General features: G+C 51.2%; 1 protein-coding gene across 1 annotated transcript; it reads left to right on the top strand.

Annotated features, from left to right (window-relative positions):
- The first annotated feature begins 1162 nt into the window (after positions 1-1162).
- On the top strand, positions 1163-4099 carry HES2 (hes family bHLH transcription factor 2). Its single transcript, XM_057746371.1, has 4 exons — positions 1163-1334; positions 1429-1524; positions 1764-1863; positions 1961-4099. Exons 1-4 carry the CDS (start codon positions 1290-1292, stop codon positions 2215-2217), a joined length of 498 nt encoding a protein of 165 aa, XP_057602354.1. The 5' UTR covers positions 1163-1289; the 3' UTR covers positions 2218-4099.
- The last annotated feature ends 20927 nt before the right edge of the window (positions 4100-25026 follow it).

Below are 25026 nucleotides of genomic sequence, written 5' to 3'. Positions count from 1 at the left end.
GCTCCCACTCGCCCGGCTGCTCCGGGCCCCCTCCTGATGGGCTCGCTGGCCTTCTCAGGCCCTGCTGGAGGGGCACCGGCCGGGGGACGTAGGCCGAGCGTCGAAGGTGGGGCGCGGAGATGGGGTTTGGGCGGAGGGGGAAAGGGGCCCGTCCAGCACCCAGGACAGCGCCGGTCGGCTCCGCCCTGCGGTGCCTCCCCCCGGCCCGGCTGGGTGGGTCCAGCCCGCCATCCGTCCGGGGGGTCGGCCCGGAGGTCCGCGGTGCTGGCCGTTGCGCCGCAGCCGGTTGAGGGAGGGCAGCCCGGAGCAGATGGGCGGGGGACGCCCAGCCGGTCTGCGGCAGCAACGGCCACGCGGCGCGGAGGCGGGCCCCGAGCGCCGCTGGGGCCGGAGGCGGGCAGCGAAGAGCTGGCACTCGGGACCGCCCCGCCCCGGCCGTCACGTGAGCGCCGACTGTCGCGCGGGTGGGAGCCCGGAGCTGGAGCCGGGGGAAAGAAAGTGAGCTCCGAGTGCTCCTGGGTCGCCTCGTCCTCCCTGGGCCTCAGTTTCCCCATTCAAAACCGAGGACGGGGGTACCAGGCGGCCCTAACTCGGTGAGGGCCGGAGGAGTCTACGCAGCCAGCCGGGTCCTTGGCCAGTTCCCAGCCGATAGAGCCGGAGCAGGTTGAGATCTCGGTCTCCCCTGCCAGCCCCGCAGAACAACGGGTGGGGCGAGTCCCTCCCCCTAGTAGAAACCCGAGTGGGAGCTCCCCGAGGCCCGGGACTTGGGGGTCCTGCCGCCGCTGGGTCCCCTGTCCAGGCTCAGGGCGGGTCTCAGAGGAGGCGCTGATCCCGAATGAGGGAAGCAGGGCGGCGCCGGCAAGGAGGGACAGGGGCGGGGCCCCACCCGCTGGCCTCCTGCCCGCGGGGTCGGGGCAGCGAGGGCAGCGACGGCGCCCACACACCCCGCCGCAGGTGCTCTGGGAGGAGGGCGCCCCGGGCCCGCGACCCCGCCGCCGATGGGACGCGAAGGCCAGGAGCGAGATCCCGGGGGCTCCGCGGTCCACGCCCCCCGCGCAGGGACAAAGGCGGAGCTGGGACCCATAGGCTGCCTGACTCGGTGGGGCGGGGCGGGGCGGGCGCCGCTGCCTCCTTAAAGCCGGGCTGCGGGCGTGGCGCGCGCTCTACCCCGGCGCCCGCTCCAGGCCGCGCCCCGGGCCTCCCTGCGGGCCTCGGTCTGCGCTCGGTGTCCGGGCGGGCCCGGCTATCCCACGCGCGGGCCCCGCGGCGGCGCCGCTTTCCAGCCGAGCATGGGGCTCCCTCGGAGGGCAGGGGAGCCGGCGGAGCTGCGCAAGGTAGGAGCCGGGGCCTGGCGACCGGGGGCAGAGCGGCGGGGGCGGGGGCCTGGACGGCGACCCGCGTAACCGCGGCCTTCGCTCCCGCCTGCAGAGCCTGAAGCCACTGCTGGAGAAGCGCCGCCGCGCGCGCATCAACGAGAGCCTGAGCCAGCTCAAGGGGCTCATCCTGCCGCTGCTGGGCAGGGAGGTGAGTGCCGGGGCGCTCGGGTCCCAGCCCGGCGCACTGGGGTTGGGGGTAGGGGGTCCCGGGGCGCGGGGCGAGGAGCCGGCGAGGGGACAACGCCTGGCGCCCAAGGCTGAGCCCAGGTGGGACAGGCTCAGAGGAGCCGACCCACCGCGGGCCACCACGCGCCCGGCACGGCAGCCTGCTAGCGGTCAGTCTTTTTTGTCCGTTTCTCTGTCCCTCTCCTTCGCGACCGGGCGCAGAGCTCCCGCTACTCGAAGCTGGAGAAGGCGGACATCCTGGAAATGACCGTGCGCTTCCTGCAGGAGCTGCCTGCGTCCTCCTGCCCGACGGCAGCGGCCAGTGAGTGACCCCGCCCCGCCCCCGCCCCCGCCCGGCCCGGCCCGGCGCCCCGCGCGCCGCACTTCACTCGGCGCCTCACGCCGCTTTCCATCCGCAGCGCCCTCCGACAGCTACCGCGAGGGCTACCGAGCCTGCCTGGCGCGCCTGGCCCGCGTGCTACCCACCTGCCGCGTCTTGGAGCCCGCCGTGAGCGCTCGCCTGCTGGAGCACCTGCGCCGAAGGGCGGCCAGCGCCACCCCCGACGGCGGGTGCGCTGGGGACCCCTGCGGCCCGCCTGCGCCCTCCCCGCCGCCCGCGCCCGCGCCCTCACCACCGGCGCCTCCCCGGGGCCCTGGCCTCTGGCGGCCCTGGTAGCCCCCTGGCCGGTCCACGGGCCCTGCAGACAGCGCAGGACCAGGAGTGCTGGAGAGACTGAGGACGCTCTTGGTAGCGGCTCCCCTTCGCACCGTGAGGAGCCAGCCTGGTACCTACAACCTGGCCAGACCTGGATGTTTGTGAGCTGTGTGGCTGACTGAAGTCCATGCGGGCTCAGCAAATAAAGGGAAAGGCCCAGTCTCAGCCTGGACTTGGGGTGTCTGGGCTAGAGGTGAGGGGCAGGTCGATGCAGGGGGAAGAAAAAGCCTCCCACCCCAGTTGGTGGAAAGGCTCTAGAGCTGGGCGGGCCACAGTTGCCCAGGCAGCCCACACACCTGCCCCAGCGCTGGCACCGGCCCAGGGGCTGGGCCAGGAGCTCCCCTGAGCCAGGTGCAGCCATCTGCTCGGACTGGTCACCGCTCTCCCAACCCTGCTTGGACCTGCCTCTTTGCCAGCTCATCTTGGGAACCTCTGGGCGCACAGCAGCGGTGGCCTGAGGGGCTCTGCAGACTGCGGAGCCGTGACCTGGGCTCCCTGCCTGAAGCTGCCAGCTATAGGGACAGGATGCAGCCAGGGCTCTGTGTCTCTGGGGTGGGGGCTTCCTTAGGTAGTCTTGGGGATGATTTATCTCCCCAAGTACTAAGTTAACACCTGTTTACCACACACCAGGCCAGGTGGTATTGGGATGTGAAGATGGGGCGGGACAGGAATGAGGGTGCCCTGTGGCCTCAAGAAAGCTTGCCCAAGCTTGAAGGTCCTGGGTCCAGCACAGAGCTGGTGCTGGTGTGAGGTGAGCAGGGCTCATGTTCTGGAACAGCAGCAATTCAAGGGATGGCACATCAGCTCAAGGAACAGGAACCCCCTTTTCTCATTTTCTCTTTTGAACTGCTCTCTGCTACTGTCAGGACAGATAACTGGAAGCAACTTGTTCTTAAGACTTTTCTCTCTTCCTCCTGGAAGCCAGAGAGCCTTCCAAGGTCCGGTGGGGGGTGGGGCTGCGGATCCCAGCAGTGGGTGCCCAGGAGAAGGCCGGAGCGCCTGTGGCCCACTCTCAGTCGTGTTCCCCGCATCTCGTGGGGAATCGCTGAGCATTTGTGGGAGGTTGGGCGTCCTCCCCGCAGTCCCCAGTCCGCAGTCCAACAGCCTGTGTGAGGGACCAGGGCCCTAGGGGCAAGAAGATAGAGCTGATGGGGGGGGGGCACTAAATTGATCTATGCCACATAAACCCTTGATGACCTTGGCACTGATTCTGGTGGCAGGATGTGGGGAAGTGGTGGGCATTATTGAAGAAGTCAATGTTAAGACAGCAGGGTGCGCCCCCAGCAAGGTGGGCTGTCCTGCTGCCTGTCTGGGCCCAGCTGGCTGGACTGTAAACTCCTGGAGGGCAAGGCTGGGGCTGACTGTAGCTCTTTGTCCCCAAGGAACTTGGCACATCAATAAACTTCTTGAGCTAATGAATGGGTGATGTGACTGGCCCACGCTCTACTGAACCCTGACAGCCTGGCTGTTGCCTCGCCTCCCACCCCCAGATCCCTGACATCACTTTGAAAAGCTGCTGCAGCAGAGCCTGTGCTCCCCAGGACAAATGTGGGGGAGGGTGTGGAGAGTAGGGAGGGCAGTGCCTGGGAACGCAAGCCTCCTTTCCTGAGCTGCAGGAGCAAGTGGAGGAGGGCAGGGAACCCACAAGCCCACGCCCACCACTTGAGTTCACGTTTCCTTCTTGGGTCAAGGACTCTCACCCACTGGGCACACACTGGGCAGGTTCCTTTTCTCTTTAAAGAAGAACTTTCAGTACAGGTTGAAACTCAGTAAGAACTGACCAGCCAGAGGCCCCTCTCCTTCTTTCGACCACTGCTTGCTCCTGAGCCCCATCTGGGTCCCCAACTCTGTGACTCTCGTTGACCTGACCCCAATCAAGCTATGATACAAGCAGTCAGCGAGGGAGGGAGGCCAGTGACGCACGGGGTCAGGCATTCTGGGGCTCTGAGCCGGCGGCCAGCCGGGCCCTGGCGAGGAGCTGAGACATGCCCGGGCGGGTGAGGTTCTGGGCCCCAGGCGAGAAGCCAGTTTCCCAGCAGGGATGTGCAAGAACTGCCTAGAAGGTCTCAGCTGGTCCTCCAAGCTGGGCTTGTGAAATAGGGACGCCAACATCCCTCCCCCACAGGGCACCTGCCGGCGCCTCCCGCTGGCAGCTCCCCAGGTAGTCCCAGAGCCCTGTCTCATGGCCAAAGGTGAGCCCAGGGCACAGCGGGCTTCTTCTGCATGGGAGGGAGGCGGCCTCGCTATAAGGCTCGCAGAGTGAACAGCTCTTGCAATATCCTCTCTGCTCTGGTCCCATGACTGAGTCTAACTCTGTCTGGTTATCATGCTCGGTTGGAGGAAAGGCTCTCATGTCTCATAAACATGAAGGTGAAATGGCCCAGTGACCTAAGGGCAATCAGAACACTGAGCTGTCAGGGAGACTCAGGCTGGGGCCAGGCCCCCCGTCCCCCTGGCACCAGTGAATTTGGAGAGTGCAGGTCTCCTTTCCATGAGTGTAGAAAAAGAGCAGGTTGCCAAGCAGGACTCCTCTAATAAACATTTACAAACTACTCTGTCTGTGAAGCCCAGACTCCAAGGATGAGTCTTCCGCTAGCTTATCTGGAATAGGATTGGAATGAACATGGCCTGGCCTGCGGGGAATGTCTGGAAAAATCTGCAGCTTTGAAGAACCCTCCCCACCGTGCTATGGAGACAGTGGCGGCATAGAGGGGGCCGTCCCCGTGGTATGCAAGCAGCCACCTCCTACTTGAAACATCAATAAGCAGCCATATTTACTTTTATTTATTTAAAAAAATTTTTTTTGGCCTTGCTGCAAGGTATGCGGGATCTTAGTTCCCAGACCAGGGATGGAACCTGTGCCCCCTGCATTGGAAGCGCGGAGTCTTTAACCACTGGACTGCCAGGGAAGTCCCCATATGTACTTTTTTTTTTTAAACGGTGTTTATCTTTTTTTTTAAAAGATGTATTTATTTATTTATTTATTTATTTTTGGCTGTATTGGGTTTTCGCTGCTGCACATGGGCTTTCTCTAGTTGCAGGGAGTGGGGGCTACTCTTTATTCCGGTGTGCGGGCTTCTCATTGCTGTGGCTTCTCTTGTTGTGGAGCACAGGCTCTAGGCGCTCAGACTTCAGTCAAAGTGGCACTCAGGCTCAGTAGTTGTGGCTCACGGGCTCTAGAGCATAGGCTCAGTAGTTGTGGCTCACGGGCTTAGTTGCTCTGCGGCATGTGGAATCTTCCTGGACCAGGGCTTGAACCCGTGTCCCCTGCATTAGCAGGTGGATTCTTAACCACTGCGCCACCAGGGAAGTCCCCCATATTTACTTTTCAAAAACACACCAGGTTGGGACTTCCCTGGTGGTCCAGTGGTTAAGACTCTGCGATTCCGATTCAGGGGGTGCGGGTTCAATCCCTGATTGGGGAACTGAGATCCCACATGCTGCACAGCATGGCCCAAAAATAAAAACTAAAGGGACAAGAGATTGTTAAAACAATGGGTTATTTAAAAAACACACATACCAGGTTGCCATAGCCAGTCAGAGGACTACCCCACCCAGTGGTATTATTTCCCTCGGATTTACTTCTGGCCTGGCCCCTTCCCCAGGGCTGTGTGGCTGTGTCTCTGCGGTGCTGCGTGCCTGCGTGCGTGCATCCCTGTGCAGCTAGGTGGCCGCCCTGCAGAGAGCTGCCTGGGCACGCGATGTGGGGGAGAAGGCAGCCACCCACTGAGGGTTCCCAGTGAACAACTGGTTTCACTCTGGGTTTTGAGAGGTGCTGGCAAAGCCCCAGGCACTTAAAGCAGCTATAGTAAGACTCTGAATGGTTTCAGGGGCGTGAGAATGGGCGCTAGAGGGCACACCCTAGGTGCATACATGGTGTCTTGTCACTGAAGGTCCATTGGGGGGCAGTAGGGAGCAAGGACTGGTGACTGGTCATAGGACTCTACTTAGTGATGGGGGCGGGGGTACCCTGGCCTGGAGGCTAAGGAAGGAGGTTTCCAGCTGAATCTGTGCCCCTGCTGGTTCTTTTTGGAGGGAGGGCAGCCTGTCTTGGTGCTCAGTGTATTAAAAACCTCAGGGAACATGGGACAAATTTCTTAAAGAACAAAGAAGCATTTTGGGCCTCAGAAATCAGAGGCAGATCCAGGTTTTATGGGGACTTCATGTTGAGGCCCTCTGTAAGAAAACATGTAAAATTATGAGTATGGATTTAGGGTGGAAGTGAATATTTGTTCAGAAGGAAAAAAGTCACATCAAACTAGTGGTGCAGCAGATTTATGTCCCACCCTTTTTTTCTCTTTAAGTAATTTACCAGCACTCTTCCATAAATATTCTTCTGGTGGCAACCCTGGCCTCACCTTTACTCCTAGAACATTCTACTATCTGTCCTTGCTTGTGGGCAGATCCAAGCTTAAGCCTCATAAGCCTCACGGTAAATCCGCCTCTGCCCAGCATGGGCCTGGGTGAAAGGAACAAATGCCTTCCATTTGCTTCCTCCACTCATTTCAGGCTACACATCACAAGGTACAGATTCACACAAACACTTGTGTCGTTCATGGCAATTTTTCCCCCTCTTTGCACCAGCTGGAAAGCTTGTGAAATGCAGATTTCCAGGTCCCACCTCCAGGGCTTCTGATTCCCTGTGTCTGACTCAATAGCCTCATACCTTTCGCCTGAGGCAGGTTAATCTGCTCAAGCAAGGATTCCCTGGCGGTCCAGTGGTTAGGACTCGGCGCTTTCACTGCTGGGCCCGGGTTCAATCCCATAGTCAGGGAACTAGGATCCTGCAAGACTTGCAGCCAAAAAAAAAAAAAAATTCTGCTTGAGCAAAGAGCCCACACCCAAGCATGGGGGGCGCTGCCAGGGTCTGGTCTGCAGGGGATAGGAAGTTAGCATTCAGTAGGAACAGAGTTCCCATTGTGCAGGATAAGAAGAATCCTCAGGGAATGGTGGTCATGGTTGCACGACAGTGTGAATGTACTTAATACCACCAAACTTTAAAATGCACAGGTAAAAAAAAATAATAATAAAATGCACAGGTAAAAATGGTTGAGATGCTAAATTTCATGTGTATTTTATGAGCAAACAATAAATTAAAAGACAGCATATCTGGAATTGGGACAACTACTCCACTGAGTCCTCCAGGTCTATCTGGTTTTCACAGGAATCAGACTGGCCAATTAAATGAAGCTGTGATACATCCTTTAGGTCTTTTGTTGTTGTTGTTAATTGTTTTATTCTTTATTTATTTTGGCTGCACTGGGTCTTAGTTGTGGCACTTGGATCTTCGTTGCAGCACATGGGATCTTTAGTTGCAGCATGATGTCTTCTTAGTTGCAGCATGTGGGATCTAGTTACCTGACCAGGGGTCAAACCCAGGCCCCCTGCGTTGGGAGTTTGGAGTCTTACCCACTGGACTACGAGGGAAGTCCCCATCCTTTAGGTCTTTTAAATGTGGCATTAATTCTTGCCACTCTGGGAATCTAGATTGTTTTGATTTACTATCTTGGTTGGGGGCCATTTGGAGGTTTGCACTTTTTTTTAAACAACGTGTTAGTAATTTAACGATAAGTTTAGCAACTTATTGATATATGTACTGTTAATTTGATAGATGCTATTTATCCTTCCATTCCAAAAAGAACATTCTGTAAAAAAATGGTATGTAATGATAGGTATGTATGTGATAGTGCTTTATTTCTAAACAAAGGGTGACATGGAAAGTATTAAATTAAGAGACATATATTACCCCACTATGCTTTCATTCCTTTTTATTGTTTCTGTTTTATCTACCTTTGTTTTCTTTTTAATTCCAGCTTGAGAACGTATTCTACTCTTTTTTTTTTCCTTTTCTACTGAGTTCTTTATTTTCCCAGCCTAGTTAATATGCCTTTGCTGTGTTTGGCTCAGGTACGGAAAGCCGTAGGATCCCATAATGTGGATGGAAGAATGTGAGTAAAACTAACCTGGAAACCCCTTACCGTTTTATATTCTTATAATTCATGTGGCATAATACTGTTTCCCTGAAGTTCAGATGCAATTATCTAAACTCCAGGAAATTTCCGACTCAGAGATTTACACTTGACCTTCCTCGCTGGGGAGACCTAGGATAGGTCTCAGGATTCATGGGCGGGCTGTGCCAAATGTCAAGTCTCTCTATTCCAATTATACTTTTGAGGACCAGAGAAATGACCACAGTGTCCACACACTCCGTGGGCCCACTGTGAGCCAGACTGTGGCCCTCACCATGTCCCCACTCTAAGAGGGACATGTGATGACACCTGCGAGCTCCAAAGATCCGTGTGAACTCAGACCCTGTGTCCAGTGGTCCTGGAAATGGTTACACACTCACCTCCCCTGGGGTACAGTTATCCAAATAATTGCCATACGTCACTATGAGGAAGGCTGGGGGGGGAATCATTACTAGAGATGTAACTTTACTTCCAGTTGCAAGGTCCTGGGGACCTAGCCTTTCTTCAATCAGTGGGTTCCAGATTCGGAAATCATCTCAGGGGCTTTCTTGGTGGCACGGTGGTTAAGAATCCGCGTGCCAGTGCAGGGGACACAGGTTCAATCTCTGGTCCCACATGCTGCAGAGCAACGAAACCCGTGTGCCACAACGACTGAGCCTGCACTGTAGAGCCCTCGAGCCCTCACACCACAACTACTGAAGCCTGAGCACCTAGAGCCTGTGCTCCAGAACAAGAGAAGCCACCGCAATGAGAAGTCTGCACACCACAACGAAGAGTAGCCCCAGTTCACCGTAACTAGAGAAAGCCTGCACGTAGCAACGAAGAACCAACACAGCCAATAAATAAATTAATTAATTAAAAAAATTGTCTTGGGTATGGAAGGCAGGCAAGGAATCATTACTTTTTTAAAAAAGTTTATTTTATGGACCTATACTTGATTTACAATGTTGTGTTAATTTTTGCTGTACAGCAAAGTGATTCAGTTATACATATATATATATTCTTTTTCATACTCTTTTCCACTATGGTGTATCACAGGATATTGAATATAGTCCCCTGTGCTATACAGTAGGACCTTGTTGTTTATCCATTCTGTATATAATAGTTTGCATCTGCTAACCCCAACCTTCCAATCCATCCCTCCCCCACCCTTCCCCTGGTCTGTTCTCTATGTCTGTGAGTCTGTTTTTGTTTCGTAGATAAGTTCATTCGTGTTATATTTTAAAGGAACCATTATTTAATTTAATTTACTTATTTTTTTTTTGGCTGCGTCAGGTCTTAGTTGCAGCACGCGGAATCTTCAGTTGCAACATGCAGGAATTCTCGTTGTGGCATGCGGGCTCTTTTCTGCGGCGTGTGGGCTCTCTAGTGGAGGCGTGCAGGCTCAGTAGTTGTGGTGCACAGGCTTAGTTGCCCTGCGGCATGTGGGATCTCGTTCCCCTACCAGGGATGGGACCCAAGTCCCCTGCATTGCGGGATAGACTCTTTTCCACTGGACCACCAGGGAAGTCCCAGGAATCATTACTTTTTCTTTTTATTTCCCCCCCAACCCTCCCCGCTTTCCCCACTTGGTATCCATATGTTTGTTCTCTACATCTGTGTCTCTATTTCTGCCTTGCCTTTCCTCTTTCATAGTTGTTAGCATTTGCCTTATGTATTGAGGTCCTCCTATATTGGGTGCATATATATCTATAATTGTTATCTCCTATTCTTGGATGGATCCCTTGATCTTCATGTAATGTCCTTTCTTGTCTCTTGTAACATTTTATTTTAAAGTCTATTTTATCTGATGTGACTCTTGCTACTCCAGCTTTCTTTTGATTTTCATTTGCATGGAATATCTTTTTCCATCCCTCATTTTCAGTCTGTATGTGTCCCTAGGTCTGAAGTGGGTTTCCTGTAGACAGCATATATATGGGTCTTGTTCTTGTATCCATTGAGCCAGTCTGTGTCTTTTGGTTGGTGCATTTAGTCCATTTACATTCAAGGTAATTATTGATATGTATGTTCCTAGTACCATTTTCATAATTGTTTTGTTTTTGTTTTTGTAGGTCCTTTTCTTCTCTTAAGTTTCCCACTTAGAGAAGTTCCTTTAGAATTTGTTGTAGGGCTGGTTTGGCGGTGCTGAGTTCTCTTAGCTGTTGCTTGTCTGTAAAGCTTTGGATTTCTCCATCGAATCTGAATGAGATCCTTGCTGGGTGGAGTATTCTTGGTTGTAGGTTCTTCCCTTTCATACTTGAAATATGTTGTGCCACTCCTTTCTGACTTGCAGAGTTTCTGCTGAGAAATCAGCTGTTAACCTTATGGGAGTTCCCTTGTATGTTATTTGTCGTTTTTCCCTTGTTGCTTTTAATAACTTTTCTCTGTCTTTAATTTTTGTCAATTTGACTACTATATGTCTTGGCATATTTCTCCTTGGATTTATCCTGCCTGGGACTCTCTGCGCTTCCTGGACTTAGGTCGCTATTTCCTTTCCCATATTAGGGAAGTTTTCAACTATAATCTCTTCCAATATTTTCTCAGGTCCTTTCTCTCTCTCTTCTCCTTCTGGGACCCCTATAATGCAAATGTTGGTGCGTTTAACATTGTCCCAGAGGTCTCTTAGGCTGTCTTCAGTTCTTTTCATTCTTTTTTCTTTATTCTTTTCTGCATCCGTGATTATCACCATTCTGTCTTCCAGGTCATTTATTCGCCCTTCTGCCTCAGTTAATCTGCTATTGGTTCCTTCTAGTGTATTTTTCATTTCAGGTTTTGTGTTGCATATCTCTGTTTATTTGCTCTTTAATTCTTCTAGGTCTTTGGTAAACTTTTCGCTCTTTGCATCCAGTCTTTTTTCAAAGTCCTGGATCATCTTCACCATCATTATTCTGAATTCTTTTTCTGGAAGGGTGCCTATCTCTTCTTCATTTAGTTGTTTTTCTGGGGTTTTATCCTGTCCCTTCATCTGGTACAAAGTCCTCTGCTTTTTCATTTTCTCTATCTTTCTGTGGCTGTGGTTTTCAGTTCCACAAGGTGAAATACTGCTGATACTACTTGATACTGCTGTCTGCCCTCTTGTGGAGGAAGCTATCTAGGAGGCTCGTGGGTGCTTCCTGATGGGAGGAACTGATGGTGGGTAGGGCTGGGTGGGCAGAGCTCAGTAAGACTTTAATCTGCTTGCCTGACACTGGGTGGGGCTGTGTTCCCACCTTGTTGGTTGTTTGGCCTGAGGTACTTAGCACTGGAGCTTATAGGCTCTTTGGTGGGGCTAATGGCAGACTCTGGGAGGGCTCACGCCAATGAGCACTTCCCAGAACCCCTGCCACCAGTTCCCCTGTCTCCTCGGTGAGCCACAGCTGCCCCCCACCTCTGCAGGCAACCCTCCAACAACAGTAGGTAGGTCTGGTTCAGTCTCTTATGGGGTCACTGCTCCTTCCCCCTGGGTCCTGGTGAGCACACTTTTTTGTGTGTCTTCCAAGAGTGGAGTCTCTGTTTTCCCCTGTCCTGTGGAGGTCCTGCCATCAAATCCTGTGAGCTTTCAAAGTCTGATTCTCTGGGGATTCCTCCTCCCATTGCTGGATTCCCAGGTTGGGAAGCCTGACACGGGGCTCAGAACCCTCACTTTAGTGGGTGGACTTCTGCGGTGTAACTGTTCTCCAGCTTGTGAGTCACCCACCCAGCATTTATGGGATTTGATTTTAACGAGATTGCGCCCCTCCTACCATCTCATTGAGGCTTCGCCTTTATCTCCAGATGTGGGGTGTCTTTTTTGGTGAGTTCCAGTGTCTTTCTGTCGATGGTTGTTCAGCAGTTAGTTGTAATTCCGCTGCTCTTGCAAGAGGGTGTGAGCACACGTCCTCCTACTCCGCCATCCTGATCCTCTCTCCCTCCCTTGATTCTTATACCTGCACTCCTGTCTCCTTTATTCTGAAAGCTTCTTGTGTGTGTCTTAGTTTTTGTGATTGGTCTCTCTGTCTTATGTAGTTTTGTCTGTCCAACTGCTCCTGCAAGTCTCTGTTGACATTGTGGGCACTCGTGGTGGAGCGCTTAAGCCTTGAAATACAAACACAGTCCATATTGCCTGAGACTCCAGCCTTGGGTTACTTAGTGGGATTTTATTTTATTATTATTTTTAAAATATTTATTTATTTATTTGGCTGTGCCAGGTCTTACTTGCAGCATGCTAATCTTCTTTGCTGCATGTGGGCTCTTTTAGTTGCAGCATGCAGGATCTAGTTCCCTGACCAGGCATTGAACCTGGGCCCCCTGCTTTGGGAGCGTGGAGTCATAATGACTGAACTACCAGGGAAGTTCCTATTTAGTGGGATTTTAAGGAGCCAAAAAAAAAAAAAAAAAAGAAAGGAGAAGAGCTTGCATCTCTCTCCTTTGCCTTTGCAATTTAATTATTCTTCCTGAGCTCTCAGGAACTACCTGATCCACCTGTAGTCCCCCAGACTAAGAAGAAAAAAAAAGAAGCCTTTTAGAATTCAAGTGGGAAAACTATGAGATGTGTGGTTCTGTCTTGTCTTTATGTAAAAATTAACTTGTAAATGAGCTGTATTTAATTGGCTTAAAGGAAATTGAGCACTTATATACATTCTCAGAATTATAAAAGAAACTCAGGCTTCCTAGGTGGTGCAGTGGTTGAGAATCCGCCTGCCAATGCAGGGGACACAGGTTCGATCCCTGCTCCAGGAAGATCCCACATGCTGCAGAGCAACTAAGCCCGTGTGCCACAACTATTGAGCCCATGTGCTGCAACTACTGAAGCCCATGCACCTACAGCCTGAGCTCTGCAACAAGAGAAGCCATGGCAAGGAGGAGCCTGCGCACCGCAGCAAAGAGTTGCCCCCACTCACCGCAACTAAAGAAAGCCCATGCACAGCAAAAAAAGACCCAACACAGCCAATTAAAGAAAGAAAGAAAGAAAGGAAGGAAGAAACTCACCAGAATACATTTCATATGATCTGGGAAATATTTAATATTAAAAAATTATTTATTTATTTGGCCTCACTGAGTCTTAGTTGGGTCTTAGTTGAAGCATGTGGGATCTTTTTAGTTGCAGCACGCAGGCTCTTCATTGTTGAGTGTGGGATCTTTAGTTGCAACATGTGGGATCTAGTTCCTTGTCGAACCCAGGCCCCCTGCATTGGGAGCTTGGAGTCTTAACCACTGGACTGTCAGAGAAGTCCCAGAAATATTTAATATTAAATAAATATCTGGTATTAGAGCTAGCTTAATCTTGTGGGTTTAATTAACACAGACCTGTCTTTAGAGTCATCAACATTAAGTATAATACTTTTATTGTACCCAGGGTTACTGGCAGTCAATAAGTGTATATTGTTTCTGTTATAAAATCTGTCAGCAAGGAGAATAACTTGATGTAATTAAACTTTTAAGTAAATATAACTGAGATAAGAGCTTTTAGGTAAACTCTATAAGAATAATTTTGAAAATGTCCATCTAAAATTGTCTCTCCAGGGACTTCCCTGATGGCGCAGTGGTTAAGAATCCATCTGCCAATCAAGGGACATGGGTTTGAGCCCTGGTCCAGGAAGATCCCACATGCCACGGAGAAACTAAGCCCATGTGCCACAACTACTGAGCCTATGTGCTGCAACTACAGAAGCCCACAGGCCTAGAGCCCGTTGCTCCACAATAAGAGAAGCCCCAGCAATGAGAAGCCCATACACCTCAAGGAAGAGGAGCCCCCGCTCACCACAAATAGAGAAAGCCTGTGTGCACCAACAAAGACTCAATCCAGCCAAAAATAAGTAAGTAAATACATACATCCATCCATCCATACATACAAAAACAAACAAACAAAATACTTGCCACACCCTCAACCCTACTACACTGATGCCTGCAGAAAGCCCAGAACTAACATATTCCTGCCTCAAAACCCTGGATCAAGTCCATGCCTGTAGACCTGATCTAACAGACCAGGCCAGAGAACACCCTGAGGAAGAATGGTTTACTGAGGGCACTAGTTTCATTAAAGATGGAGTCAGGAGGGCAGGGTATGCTACCGTTAGCACTTCTAGTGTTACAGAAGCAAAACCTTTGCCACCTAACACTAATCTTGGGGAAGGAAACTTATAAATATATATGCAGACTCAAAATATGCCTTCCTTATTCTACATGCCCATGCAGCTATTTGGAGAGAAAGAGGACTTTTGAATGCAAAATATTCTCCTGTAAAATATGGGGCTGAGATTTTACATCTCATAGAAGCAGTTCAAAACCCAAAATAAGTCTAGATTCCCTGGCCAAGGTGGTACTTGACAACCAATTGGCAAAATAAGGAGGGGTACATACAATTGCCAATACTCTTGTTGAACATACATCAGTACCTCTTCCCAGGTAGAAACCTACATTGAGAAAATTAGAGGGAATTCCCTGTCAGTCCAGTGGTTAGGACTCAGCGCTTTCACTGCCAGGTTCAATCCCTGGTTGGGGAAATAAGATCCTGCAAGCCTCGAAACATGGCAAAAAAAACCCAAAACCCAAACCCAAAACCAAAACCGAAACCAAAAACAACAATAACAAAAATGACAACAAGCCATTCAGCTTCAGCAGACAGTTAACCGCCAATCCTTGCTATCCAGTATGTGTGGGGAAATTGAAAACTGGTACTCCAGTTTGTTCTCTTAGATCCCACAAGGTATAAAAACTTACTGGCAGGAGGTTTTCTTTCTTTTCTTTTCTTTTCTTCTTTGGGTGCGGGGGGCCACACATGGGATGTGGGATCTTATCTTCCTGACCAGGGATCAAATCTGCACCCCACCCCCCACATTGGAAGCCCCGAGTCTTAACCACTGGACCACCAGGGAAGTCCCAGTTTTCATTTTCTTATAACTCTTTTCTTTTCAGTCATACTGACTTATGCCATATTTTGTCTAGTGCTCCATTGTCTTCCCTACTGTTGTAAATCTGTGACTAAGACTTTTTGGTCCAAGAAGGAGATCTGGGACCAACAGGTCAAGACCTTCCATTCTGAAAATAAAGGAACAGGTTAAACTTTAACACTGAGATTAACAAAAATATATGTCCAAGCAGAATGGCTTTTTGGCAAGGGTGAGATCGCCTCCCCTGTCTGGTCAACAGTTAAGGCCACCCTCCCAAAGTGAATCTGGTTCCTTCCCTTTCTAGGCCCTTTATGGCTATTGTTCTTTTTGCCTTGTTTGTTAAATCGTTTGGTTAAGTTTGTGTCTTCTAGGCTCCAACAGTATGAAGTAAGGCTCATGATGGCTCAAGGAATTCAACCCGTTCCCGCAGAGGGTGACCCAGGTTCCTACAGTTCCTTGGAATAGTCAGTGAGGGACTACTAAACACTGCTAGGGTAGGCTAGGGTCTGCAGCCCCTGTCCAGCAGGAAGAAGCTTCAGAAGGAGAGAACCTTGGCCCCTTACCCCTTAAGAATAAGAGATGTTGGACTTCCTAGGTGGCACAGTGGTTGAGAATCTGCCTGCCAATGCAGGGGACACGGGTTCGATCCCTGCTCCAGGAAGATCCCACATGCCGTGGAGCAACTAAGCCCGTGCGCCACAACTATTGAGCCTGTGCTTTAGAGCCCGTGAGCCACAACTATTGAGCCCAGGTGCTGCAACTACTGAAGCCCATGCACCTAGCCTGTGCTCCGCAACAAGAGAAGCCACGGCAGTGAGGAGCCCATGCACCACAACGAAGAGTAGCCCCCACTCACCACAACTAAAAGAAAGCCCGCGCACAGCAAAAAAAAAAAAAAAAAAGACCCAACACAGCCAATAAAATAAAATAAATAAATAAATTTATTTTAAAAAAAAAGGAATCCCCCTGCCAATGCAGAGGACATGGGTTCGACCCCTGCTCCAGGAAGATCCCACAGGGGAAAAAGAAAAAAAAGAAGAAGGGGAGTTGGGAATTCCCCGGTGGTCCATCCAGTGGTTAGGACCCCGAGCATTCACTGCCATGGGCCCGGGTTCGATCCCTGGTCAGGGAACTAAGATCCAACGGGCCGTGTAGTGGTTTGGGGGTGGGGGGAGGAGACAGTACAGGGTGTAGAATGTCTCAGAGGGAAAGAGACAGGCTGAGACCTGGGAACGAGGACGCTTTGCTGCAGTGCTTGCACCTGGGCAAACATCTCCTTGAGCAACGAAATACAAAGAAATTATAAGGGACTGAAAATAACTGCCTGCGTGCGCCATTGGGGCAAAAATTATGGACAAGATGCAAAAAGACCAAAAGCCCAACTGCCACTGGTGAAGATGTTGGGAGCAAAAGCAGGGGCCTGCACACGCCCTCTGCACACAGCACCCCCAAAAGGATGGGCAAACCACCTAAGCCACCCCTCCAGCCCGACCCCTGGACCTGCCCCTACCCTCACCCCATATAAGGGACCAGCTCAGCCCCTACTTGAGGAGTGACCAACGGAACCTGTTACTTGTTTTCACTCCCTCCTGCTAAAGCAGGGGCCCCAAGAAAGCTCTGCCTGAATTTCTCGTCTGGCCTCTGATCAATTTCTATTGGTTAAGGAAGGCCAAGAACCCTAGTTGGTAACAGTACGATATCACTTATTTGTGAACTCTAAAAAGATATAGGGATTTCCCTGGCAGCCCAGTGGTTAAGACTCCATGCACTGGGTTTGATCCTTGGTTGGGGAACTAGGATCCCACATGCTGTGCAGCGTGGCAAATAAATACATACATACATAAAATGAGTCTTTCTAGAAAGAGAGAGTGATCAACATTTTAAAAACATAAATAAAACAAAATAAAAAGGGATACAAATAAATTTATCTACCAAACAGAAATGGACACACAGACATGGAAAACAAATGTATGGTTACCAGAGGGAAAGGTAGTGGGGAGAGATAAATTAGGAGTTTGGGATTAACTGATACAAATATAACTGAATCACTGTGCTGTGCACCTGAAACTAACACAACATCGTAAATCAACTATACTTCAACTTAAAAAATTAGGGATTATCATACAAAAAAGTGTTTTATTCATAAAACGGAATGCTAGCCACACATTAGAAAGTATATACAGTCTGGATTCCATTTACATAAAGTTAACCAACAGGTAACATTACTCTATGGTGCTAGAGGTCAGATGGTGGACCTTTAGCAGGGAGGCAGAGATTGGAAGAGTGTGAAGCTGTTCTGCAAATGTTCTGCTTCTTACCTTGGACGTTTGAGAAATAATGAAGGCAAACCTTACTAACCATTTTAGGAGGAGGCCAGAAGGGGGAGCACTTGGGTAGTACCACACCATCAATTACAGGAGGAATTGCGAGTGATGGACCCAACAGAAGAACCTGCAACCAGAAAGACTCACCAGTCACAGACCCCACAGGAGAAGCTGTACGTTGCACCTCCAACAAGAAATCAACTGCCCCAGGAACTCTGCCAATGAGCCCTGCAATCACCCTGAACTGTCACTTTTCTCCAATGGACTTTCATTCAAGACAACCCCTCCCAACTTCCTCCTTTTTCTCCATAACTTCCCTCCCCTTTGTTTGTTGGGCTTGCCTGTGGTTTTGTTATAACTTGCTTGTCCTGAATTGCATTTCTCTGCTATTCCCAAATAGACCCATCTTTGCTGTTAAAAATAACTGTTTTATTTTTTATTATTTATCTTTTGGCTGTGCCACGAAGCTTATGGGAATCTTAGTTCCCTGACCAGGGATGGAACCTGGGCCCCCTGCAGTGGAAGCGTGGAGTCCTAACCACTGGACCACCAGGGAATTCCCAGCTGTTCTGTTTTTAAGTTCAACAGGAGCTAGTTACATGTGCTTGCTGGCTTTACGAAAATTTGTCAAAAGTACACCTAAAATACGTACACATTTCTGTATGCAACTTTGATAAAAATTTAAAACACAAGACTAATACGTGTAGTTTTTCTGTGTGTTTTTCTCCAGCTATGTTCAGCTGCAGGGTTGCAGGCATGGAGTACTGGCTCAGTTGGACTTAACCAGGGCTGTGGTTTCAACAAGCAAGAAGTACAAAGAAGCCAGAGAGGGACAAGGGGGTTGAGAGTGGATGCACAGAAAGGTTAGAATGGCTGGCAGTGGAACAGGAGCAGGTGAGAAGGGAAGGGAGCAGATGCGGGGTCAAGGCCAGGGAGGAGAGGGTTGGACTGGAAAGTCTGGAGGAGCTGAAGGATTCAGAGCCAGGCAGTGGAGAGTTGAGGAGATAGACGGTGGTGGTAGTCAGAGAGGACAACATCCGAGACTGAGATTTTGAAGTGGTCCTCACTGGTAAAGCTAAGGTCAAGGTGAGACCTTGGGAACGCACAGCTGAGTCAGGCTGGAGGGAAGTGGAGCGGTGGGAGACTCGTCTACCTAGATTTGCAATCACCTGCACTACGTGGGGAGGGGCTTAGAGTGACAGCAACCTTGGAGAAATGTGAGGCTATGACCTCGTCGTGATCGGGAGGCGGCGACAAAGAAAGATAGCGGAGGGCGTCTTCTGAGGATGTGAGTCCAAGGAGAGTGGTTTAGAAATACCCATGAGGAGCAGGACACCACTTTCGAGAAACTCTGGCTTAGAAATGTAAAGAATGCTCGCATTCACGCAAGGGAGTACTCTACAGCAGCAAACACACACAGACTGCAGCTGCACGCAGACGCTACGGCTCCGTGCAACGCTGATGTGGTAGTGGGTGATCACCTTTACGCAGGAGGGGTGCCCTGAGCCTGGGGGAGGCCAGGAGGGAGACTTCTGGAGGGCTGGTGATGTTGTCTGTCTTGAGCTGGGGGGTGGCCTCCAAGCGTATATTTATTTTATCGTAATGACTCGAGCTGTACAATAATTTGTGCATTTTTCTGCATGTGTGCCTCACGTATAAATACCTAGTTGGTTCCTGTACTCTGTGGTATCGTAGGTATGATGGTAGTGCCTGGCACACAGCCTGGTGCACAGGAGACGCTTAAAAAATATTTTTGGGGTGCATGAGAAGAATAGTAATTAATTAGTTATAATGTCAACAACCATTTACTGAGCTCTTCCTGTGTACCAGGCAATTCCCTCAATGATTTATATATAACTCATTAAATCCTCATAAAACCCTATTATATATATGTGTGTGTGTATATATATATATATATACACACACACATAATGATGCTCATTTTGTAGATGAGGAAACTCAAGCACAGAGAGGTCAAGAAATTTGTCCAAGGCCACACAGCAAGGAGGTGCCTGGAGGTGGGTTCATGCAGTAGAGCTACAGATCCCTTCATCCCTTCACCAAACTGAAGAGGAAAGTTAGAAACTTACACTCAGCTAAAAATAACTCCATGCTTGCTTTGCTTTTGTGAAATATGCTTGCTGTGCAGAGAAAAATAGAAAAACAGGATGACCTAACAATCCAATGTAACTTTAAGATGTTTTGCTAAAAAATGGAATGCTCTGCACCTGCTCTTGTAAGTTTCTGTTTGGAAACTTCCATGCTCTGTAAACATGTGCACTATAAAAGTAAAGCTCACCCTGAGCTCAGGGCCCAGAACTTTGGAGTGTTAGCTCATCTGGGGCTGCCGGCTTAATAAACCTGAGTTCCCCAACCCTCCGAGTGTGATGCTTGGTTCTCGATGGACCAATTTCTGCAACATTTCTGGAGGCCCCAGTGAGATTCCAACTACGCCGGCCCCTTGAGCCGCCGGACCTGTGGCTCAGCCAAGTCGGAGTGAAGGAGCTCCGAGATGAATGAGGAGGCGCGCCACCTGACGGTATTCCGGGTTCTCTTTTGGACTGGTGCTCTGACTCTCTGGACAGCCAGGCCCCGACTGGACTCATTGGAGGGACAGACCTACTCACCAGGAATGGCCACAGGATCAGGTAAGGCCCCGGGGCACTGAATCCAGTCAGGTCCCGTCTCCGGATGGAAGAGGAGCTTGATCACCTCCTATCGTCTTCAGTAAGAAGACCACCAGTTAGGGACCTTCCCGGAGCGGGGAGGCACTGTGATAAACTCGGCTGTAAATGTGTGTGTGGGTGAGCGCCCTGGTGGCTCCACGGCCTTTGTGGCTACGGAGTCCAAGTGGGCCTTAACCTGAAGTTCCATGGTGGCCTCATACGGCTCAGGGTGGTGTCTGTCTCTGGGGGACCCAGTCCCTCCCTGAGAGTCAGATTCAGGCCAGGAGTTTACACTGGCCCACCAAAGTTAAGAGGCACCTAAGTTCCCCATGAGGGTGCAGCCAGGCAGGCACCTGAATGGTCTCCTCTTTTGAGGGGGCACCCACCCTTGTTTGTTTTTGCAACACTGACACAGGGCAGGATAGACACAGAGAGGGGGAGACAATTGATTACTGATTTGATTTAGCAATTGTGTATGTCCAAATGGCCCTTTTGCCCTAGGGCCCTCCACCAAGATTATTTTCTTAAAATTTTAAGGCTCACTCTCCCCTTCCATCAGCTGACTCTTTGAGCCGACTTATTGAGAAATTAGGTTTTCCCTGAAAGACTTGCCCCATTTGCCAGACAGATCTGTACCTCCCTCCCTCTTGGTCCCCTGGACCAGTCCGTGCAGAGTGGCACACTCTGACGTGTTCTTGTATACTTTGGGATTCACATTACAAGGCTGCCTTCCTCTGTCACCTTTCCTTCATAATCCCCTGATTCCCCAAGGATTTCAGGCTCTTCGCTTAGGCGAGGAGTACGCATACTTGCTCCCTTCATCTGCTCAGTGCCCACAAGAGGGTCAATCACCCCAGACCCCCTCTGGAGTCCCACCTGAAGTTATTCCTCCGCAAACCCCATTACAAAAGACCGCCTCCTTACAGCCCTGTCTCCCTGAGACATTTAACGATCAGGGCCATCTTTAAGGAGGCATGTACTCGTGCTGTCTGGGAACACTGGGCTTTCAAGGAGTAGCAACATCAGCACTACCTGGGTTATAAGGCCCTAGGACAAGGCCCTTCCAATGCACGCCCCTCTCCTCCCTGGTCAAAGAGGTAGACGACACTTGTCAACATGGGGGGAAGTTCCTCTAAGCTGACTGTTTTGGATCGTATGATAAAAAACTTTAAGAAAGGTTTTTCCGGAAACTATGGGGTTAAGATGACCTCAGGAAAGCTCCGCACCCTGTGCGAGTTAGAATGGCCCACCTTCAGGGTGGGAAGGCCTGAGGAGGGTACTCTAGACCTTCCTATGGTTAGAGCTGTGTACTGAGTAGTGACAGGGACCCCTGGGCACCCAGACCAGTTTCCATACATAGATTCCTGGTTGCAAATCGCCATTCAGCTGCCTCCTTGGGTTCAGTTCTGTGCAAATAGGCAGGGACAGTGTAGGATCCTCGTGGCCCAACTGGCTCCAAGGACAAGCAAAGAAAAGCCAGCAAAGGTTATCCACCAAGAAGACCCTGAAGAAGAGCCCTCTGTGCCTCTGCCCTATATGCCAGCTGCTTTGCCAGCTCCTGTTCAGCCTCCTCACCCTTTACCAGACAGCCCTCTGCCATCTGTGTCTCCACCGCCTCCAAATCCAGAGCGCTCTCCAAGCCCGCGGCAACTTCGCTTGGCCAACGATCCAGTTCAAAAGCCCACAGCCCTGCAGATGCCCTTGCGAGAGGCCTGAGGCCCACTCCAGGTCAATGAGGACAGCTCTGTCCAGCCAGGACTCCTGGTCCTTTATTATCAGCCCTTCAGCACCACCGACCTTCTTAACTGGAAACACCACACCCCGTCCTATTCGGAGAAGCCACAAGCAATGATTGACCTCCTTGAGTCCATTTTTTACACCCACTAACCTACCTGGGACAATTGTCACCATCTCCTCCTGACTCTCTCCAACACTGAAGAAGGCTGCCGGATCCTGTCAGAGGCATGGAAATGGCTCCAAGGGCAGGCACCAGCTGGTACCGTAGATCGGGCAGCCTGGGCCCTGGGGGCTGCACTGGACGATCGACCCAACTGGGACTTCAATGCCCCAGATGGGAAGGACTCCCTTGATAAATACCGACAAGCCCTGCTGCAGGGACTGAGGGCAGGAGCCAGAAAACCGACCAACATGTCCAAGACAGCAGAAGTGCACCAAAAGCCAGGTGAACCACCCATGGAGTTCTATGAGAGACTGTGTGAGGCGTTCCAGGCGTATACCCCTTTTGACCCTGAAGCACGAGAAAACCAATGCATGGTCAACGTGGTGTTCGTGGCCCAGTCTCATGCTGACATCCACCGTAAGCTTCAGAAGCTTGAGGGCTTTGCTGGAATAAATGCCACGCAGCTGCTGGAAATCGCAAACAAGGTGTTTGTGAACCGCGACCAAGAAGCCCAGAAGGTGGCTGACAAACACATGAAGCAGAAGGTGTCCCTGCAGGCTGCCGCCCTGGGGAACCCAGGTCTGCTGAAGCAGGCTGCTCCCCCGTGGAAAGAGGAAGCCAAGAGGAGACCGCCACTACGTCACCACCAGTGCGCCTATTGTAAAGAGACTGGACACTGGAAGAATGAATGTCCCCACTGCAGAGGGACAGCTGAAGGGTCAAAGAAGTTCAGTCAACCCAGCAGAGGAAGGTACCAGCCTGAGCCAGCCGTCCAAGACCTTATCGGCCTGGCCAGAGTGGGATTGGGATAGGGAGGACGAGGCTCCCTGATCCTGGGCCCCCGGGAGCCTATGGTCGCAATGAAAGTAGGGGGCCAACCAATGACTTTTATGGTGGATACTGGAGCTGAACACTCCGTGGTGACCGCATCCGTGGCTCCCCTCACAGGTCGAACAGCAGCTATCATCGGGGCCACAGGGGACAGGACTGCCCGCTCATCCTGCAAGGCCCGCTCATGTCAGCTAAGGGGCCACCTAGTGACTCATGAATTCCTGTACTTAACAGAGTGCCGCATTCCTTTGCTGGGCAGAGACTTGCTGACAAAGCTTGGGGCACAGATCACCTTTTTCCCAGGAAGCCCGCGAGCCTCACCCTGGGGAGCCAACCAGCTCTGATAATGGCTGTGACCGTGCCCAGGGAAGATGAATGGCATCTCTATTCTTCAGAAGGAGAACAAACGAATCCAACTAGCCTGCTAGAAGAGTTCCCTACTGTCTGGGCAGAAAAGGGGCCTCCAGGTTTGGCCAAAACCCATGCACCCATTGTGGTGGACCTGAGGCCAGGAGCCACTCCAGTCAGGCAGAGGCAATATCCAGTACCGCGAGAGGCACATCTGGGAATTCGGGACCACATCCAACGTCTGTGTGATGCTGGAATTCTGATCGAGTGTCAGTCTCCCTGGAACACTCCGCTCCTACCAGTCAAGAAGTCTGGAGGGAACGACTATTGCCCTTTCAGCACCTCCATGCCGTCAACGACACAGTGATCACCATCCATCTAGTGGTCCCCAGCCCTTACACCCTCCTGAGCCTCTTACCCGCCCAAGCGAGCTGGTTCACCTGCCTCGATCTCAAGGACGCCTTCTTTTGCCTCCAGCTATCACCAGCCAGCCAGCCCTTGTTTGCCTTTGAGTGGGAAGACCCCCACACTGAAAGAAGGACACCAGTTGACTTGGACCCAACTGCCACAAGGCTTCAAAAACTCACCTACCTTGTTTGGTGAAGGACTGGCTGCGAATCTTGCTGCCTTCCCCGGAGAAGCCTTGAAGGGCACGCTACTCCAGTACATAGATGACCTGTTGCTAGCCAGTCCCACCCAAGAGGACTGCTGGAAAGGCACCAAAGCCCTGTTGGCCCTACTCTCCACCACGGGGTACAAGGTGTCATGGGAAAAGGTGCAGATCTGCAGACAGGAGGTCAAGTACCTTGGGTTAGTCATAGCGAGAGGTCATCGGGCGCTTGGACATGAAAGGAAGCAAGCTATCTGTTCAATACCTTGGCCAAGCACCACGAAAGAGGTCCGTGAGTTCCTCGGGGCTGCCAAATTCTGCCGGATCTGGATACCGGGTTTCTCTGAAACTGCCAAGCCATTGTACGAGGCCACGGCAGGGTCTGGTAAGGACTCCCCAGAGCGGGGGCCTAAACAAGAAAAAGCCTTCAAGGAGATAAAAAGACTCTTAACCAGTGCTCCAGCATTAGGGCTGCCAGATGTGACACGGGACTTTAACCTTTTTGTGCATGAGAAAAATCATACTGCACTGGGGGTCCTCACCCAAACAGTTGGGCCATGGCAGTGCCTGGTCGCATATCTGTCCAAACGACTGGATCCTGTGGCCGTGGGATGGCTGCCATGTCTCCAGGCGGTAGCTGCTACAGTGGTCCTGGTCAGAGAAGCAGACAAACTTACACTGGGACAGAATATACATGTGAAAGTCCCCCAGGCTGTTACCACGCTGATGAACAGCCAGGGACAGAAATGGCTGACCAACACCAGAATGACTCCCTGTCAAGGACTGCTCTGCGAAAACCCACGGTTCCGCCTCGACAATGTGCGGACGCTGAATCCCGCCACCTTATTACCTAAGGAGGTGGGAACCCCCGATCACGACGGTGAAGAGGTCCTGGATGAAATCTACTCAAGCAGGCCAGACCTGACGGACACTCCCCTCCAGAACCCAGAACTGGACCTGTTCACTGACGGAAGCAGTTTCAGCCAGAAAGGACAATGCAAAGCAGGCTATGCAATAACAACAACAGTTGAGATAATAAAGGCTGAGGCCTTGCCACAGGGGTAGTCCGCACAACGGGCTGAGCTGTGGGCGCTCATCCAGGCGCTGAGGCACGCCGAGGGAAAGCAAGTCAACATCTACACAGACTTGAGATATGCCTTTGCTACTCTGCATGCTCATGGAGCCATCTATAAAGAAAGGGGACGACTAACTGCAGGGGAGGAAGGGATCAAAAACAGAGAAGAAATCCTTCAGCTGTTGGAGGTAATTTGGAAGCCTTCCCAGGTGGCAGTCAT

Source organism: Hippopotamus amphibius, chromosome 1 (genome assembly GCF_030028045.1).
Source record: "Hippopotamus amphibius kiboko isolate mHipAmp2 chromosome 1, mHipAmp2.hap2, whole genome shotgun sequence".
Taxonomy (NCBI): Eukaryota; Metazoa; Chordata; class Mammalia; order Artiodactyla; family Hippopotamidae; genus Hippopotamus; species Hippopotamus amphibius.
This window is presented reverse-complemented; position numbering and strand designations above follow the sequence as displayed.

Excerpts from the sequence above, each read along its gene's own strand:
- HES2 (XM_057746371.1), top strand. The coding sequence starts at position 1,290 with ATGGGGCTCCCTCGGAGGGCAGGGGAGCCGGCGGAGCTGCGCAAG. Across the intron at positions 1,335-1,428 it reads AGCCGGCGGAGCTGCGCAAG|AGCCTGAAGCCACTGCTGGA; the intron begins GTAGGAGCCGGG and ends TCCCGCCTGCAG. Across the intron at positions 1,864-1,960 it reads CTGCCCGACGGCAGCGGCCA|CGCCCTCCGACAGCTACCGC; the intron begins GTGAGTGACCCC and ends TTCCATCCGCAG.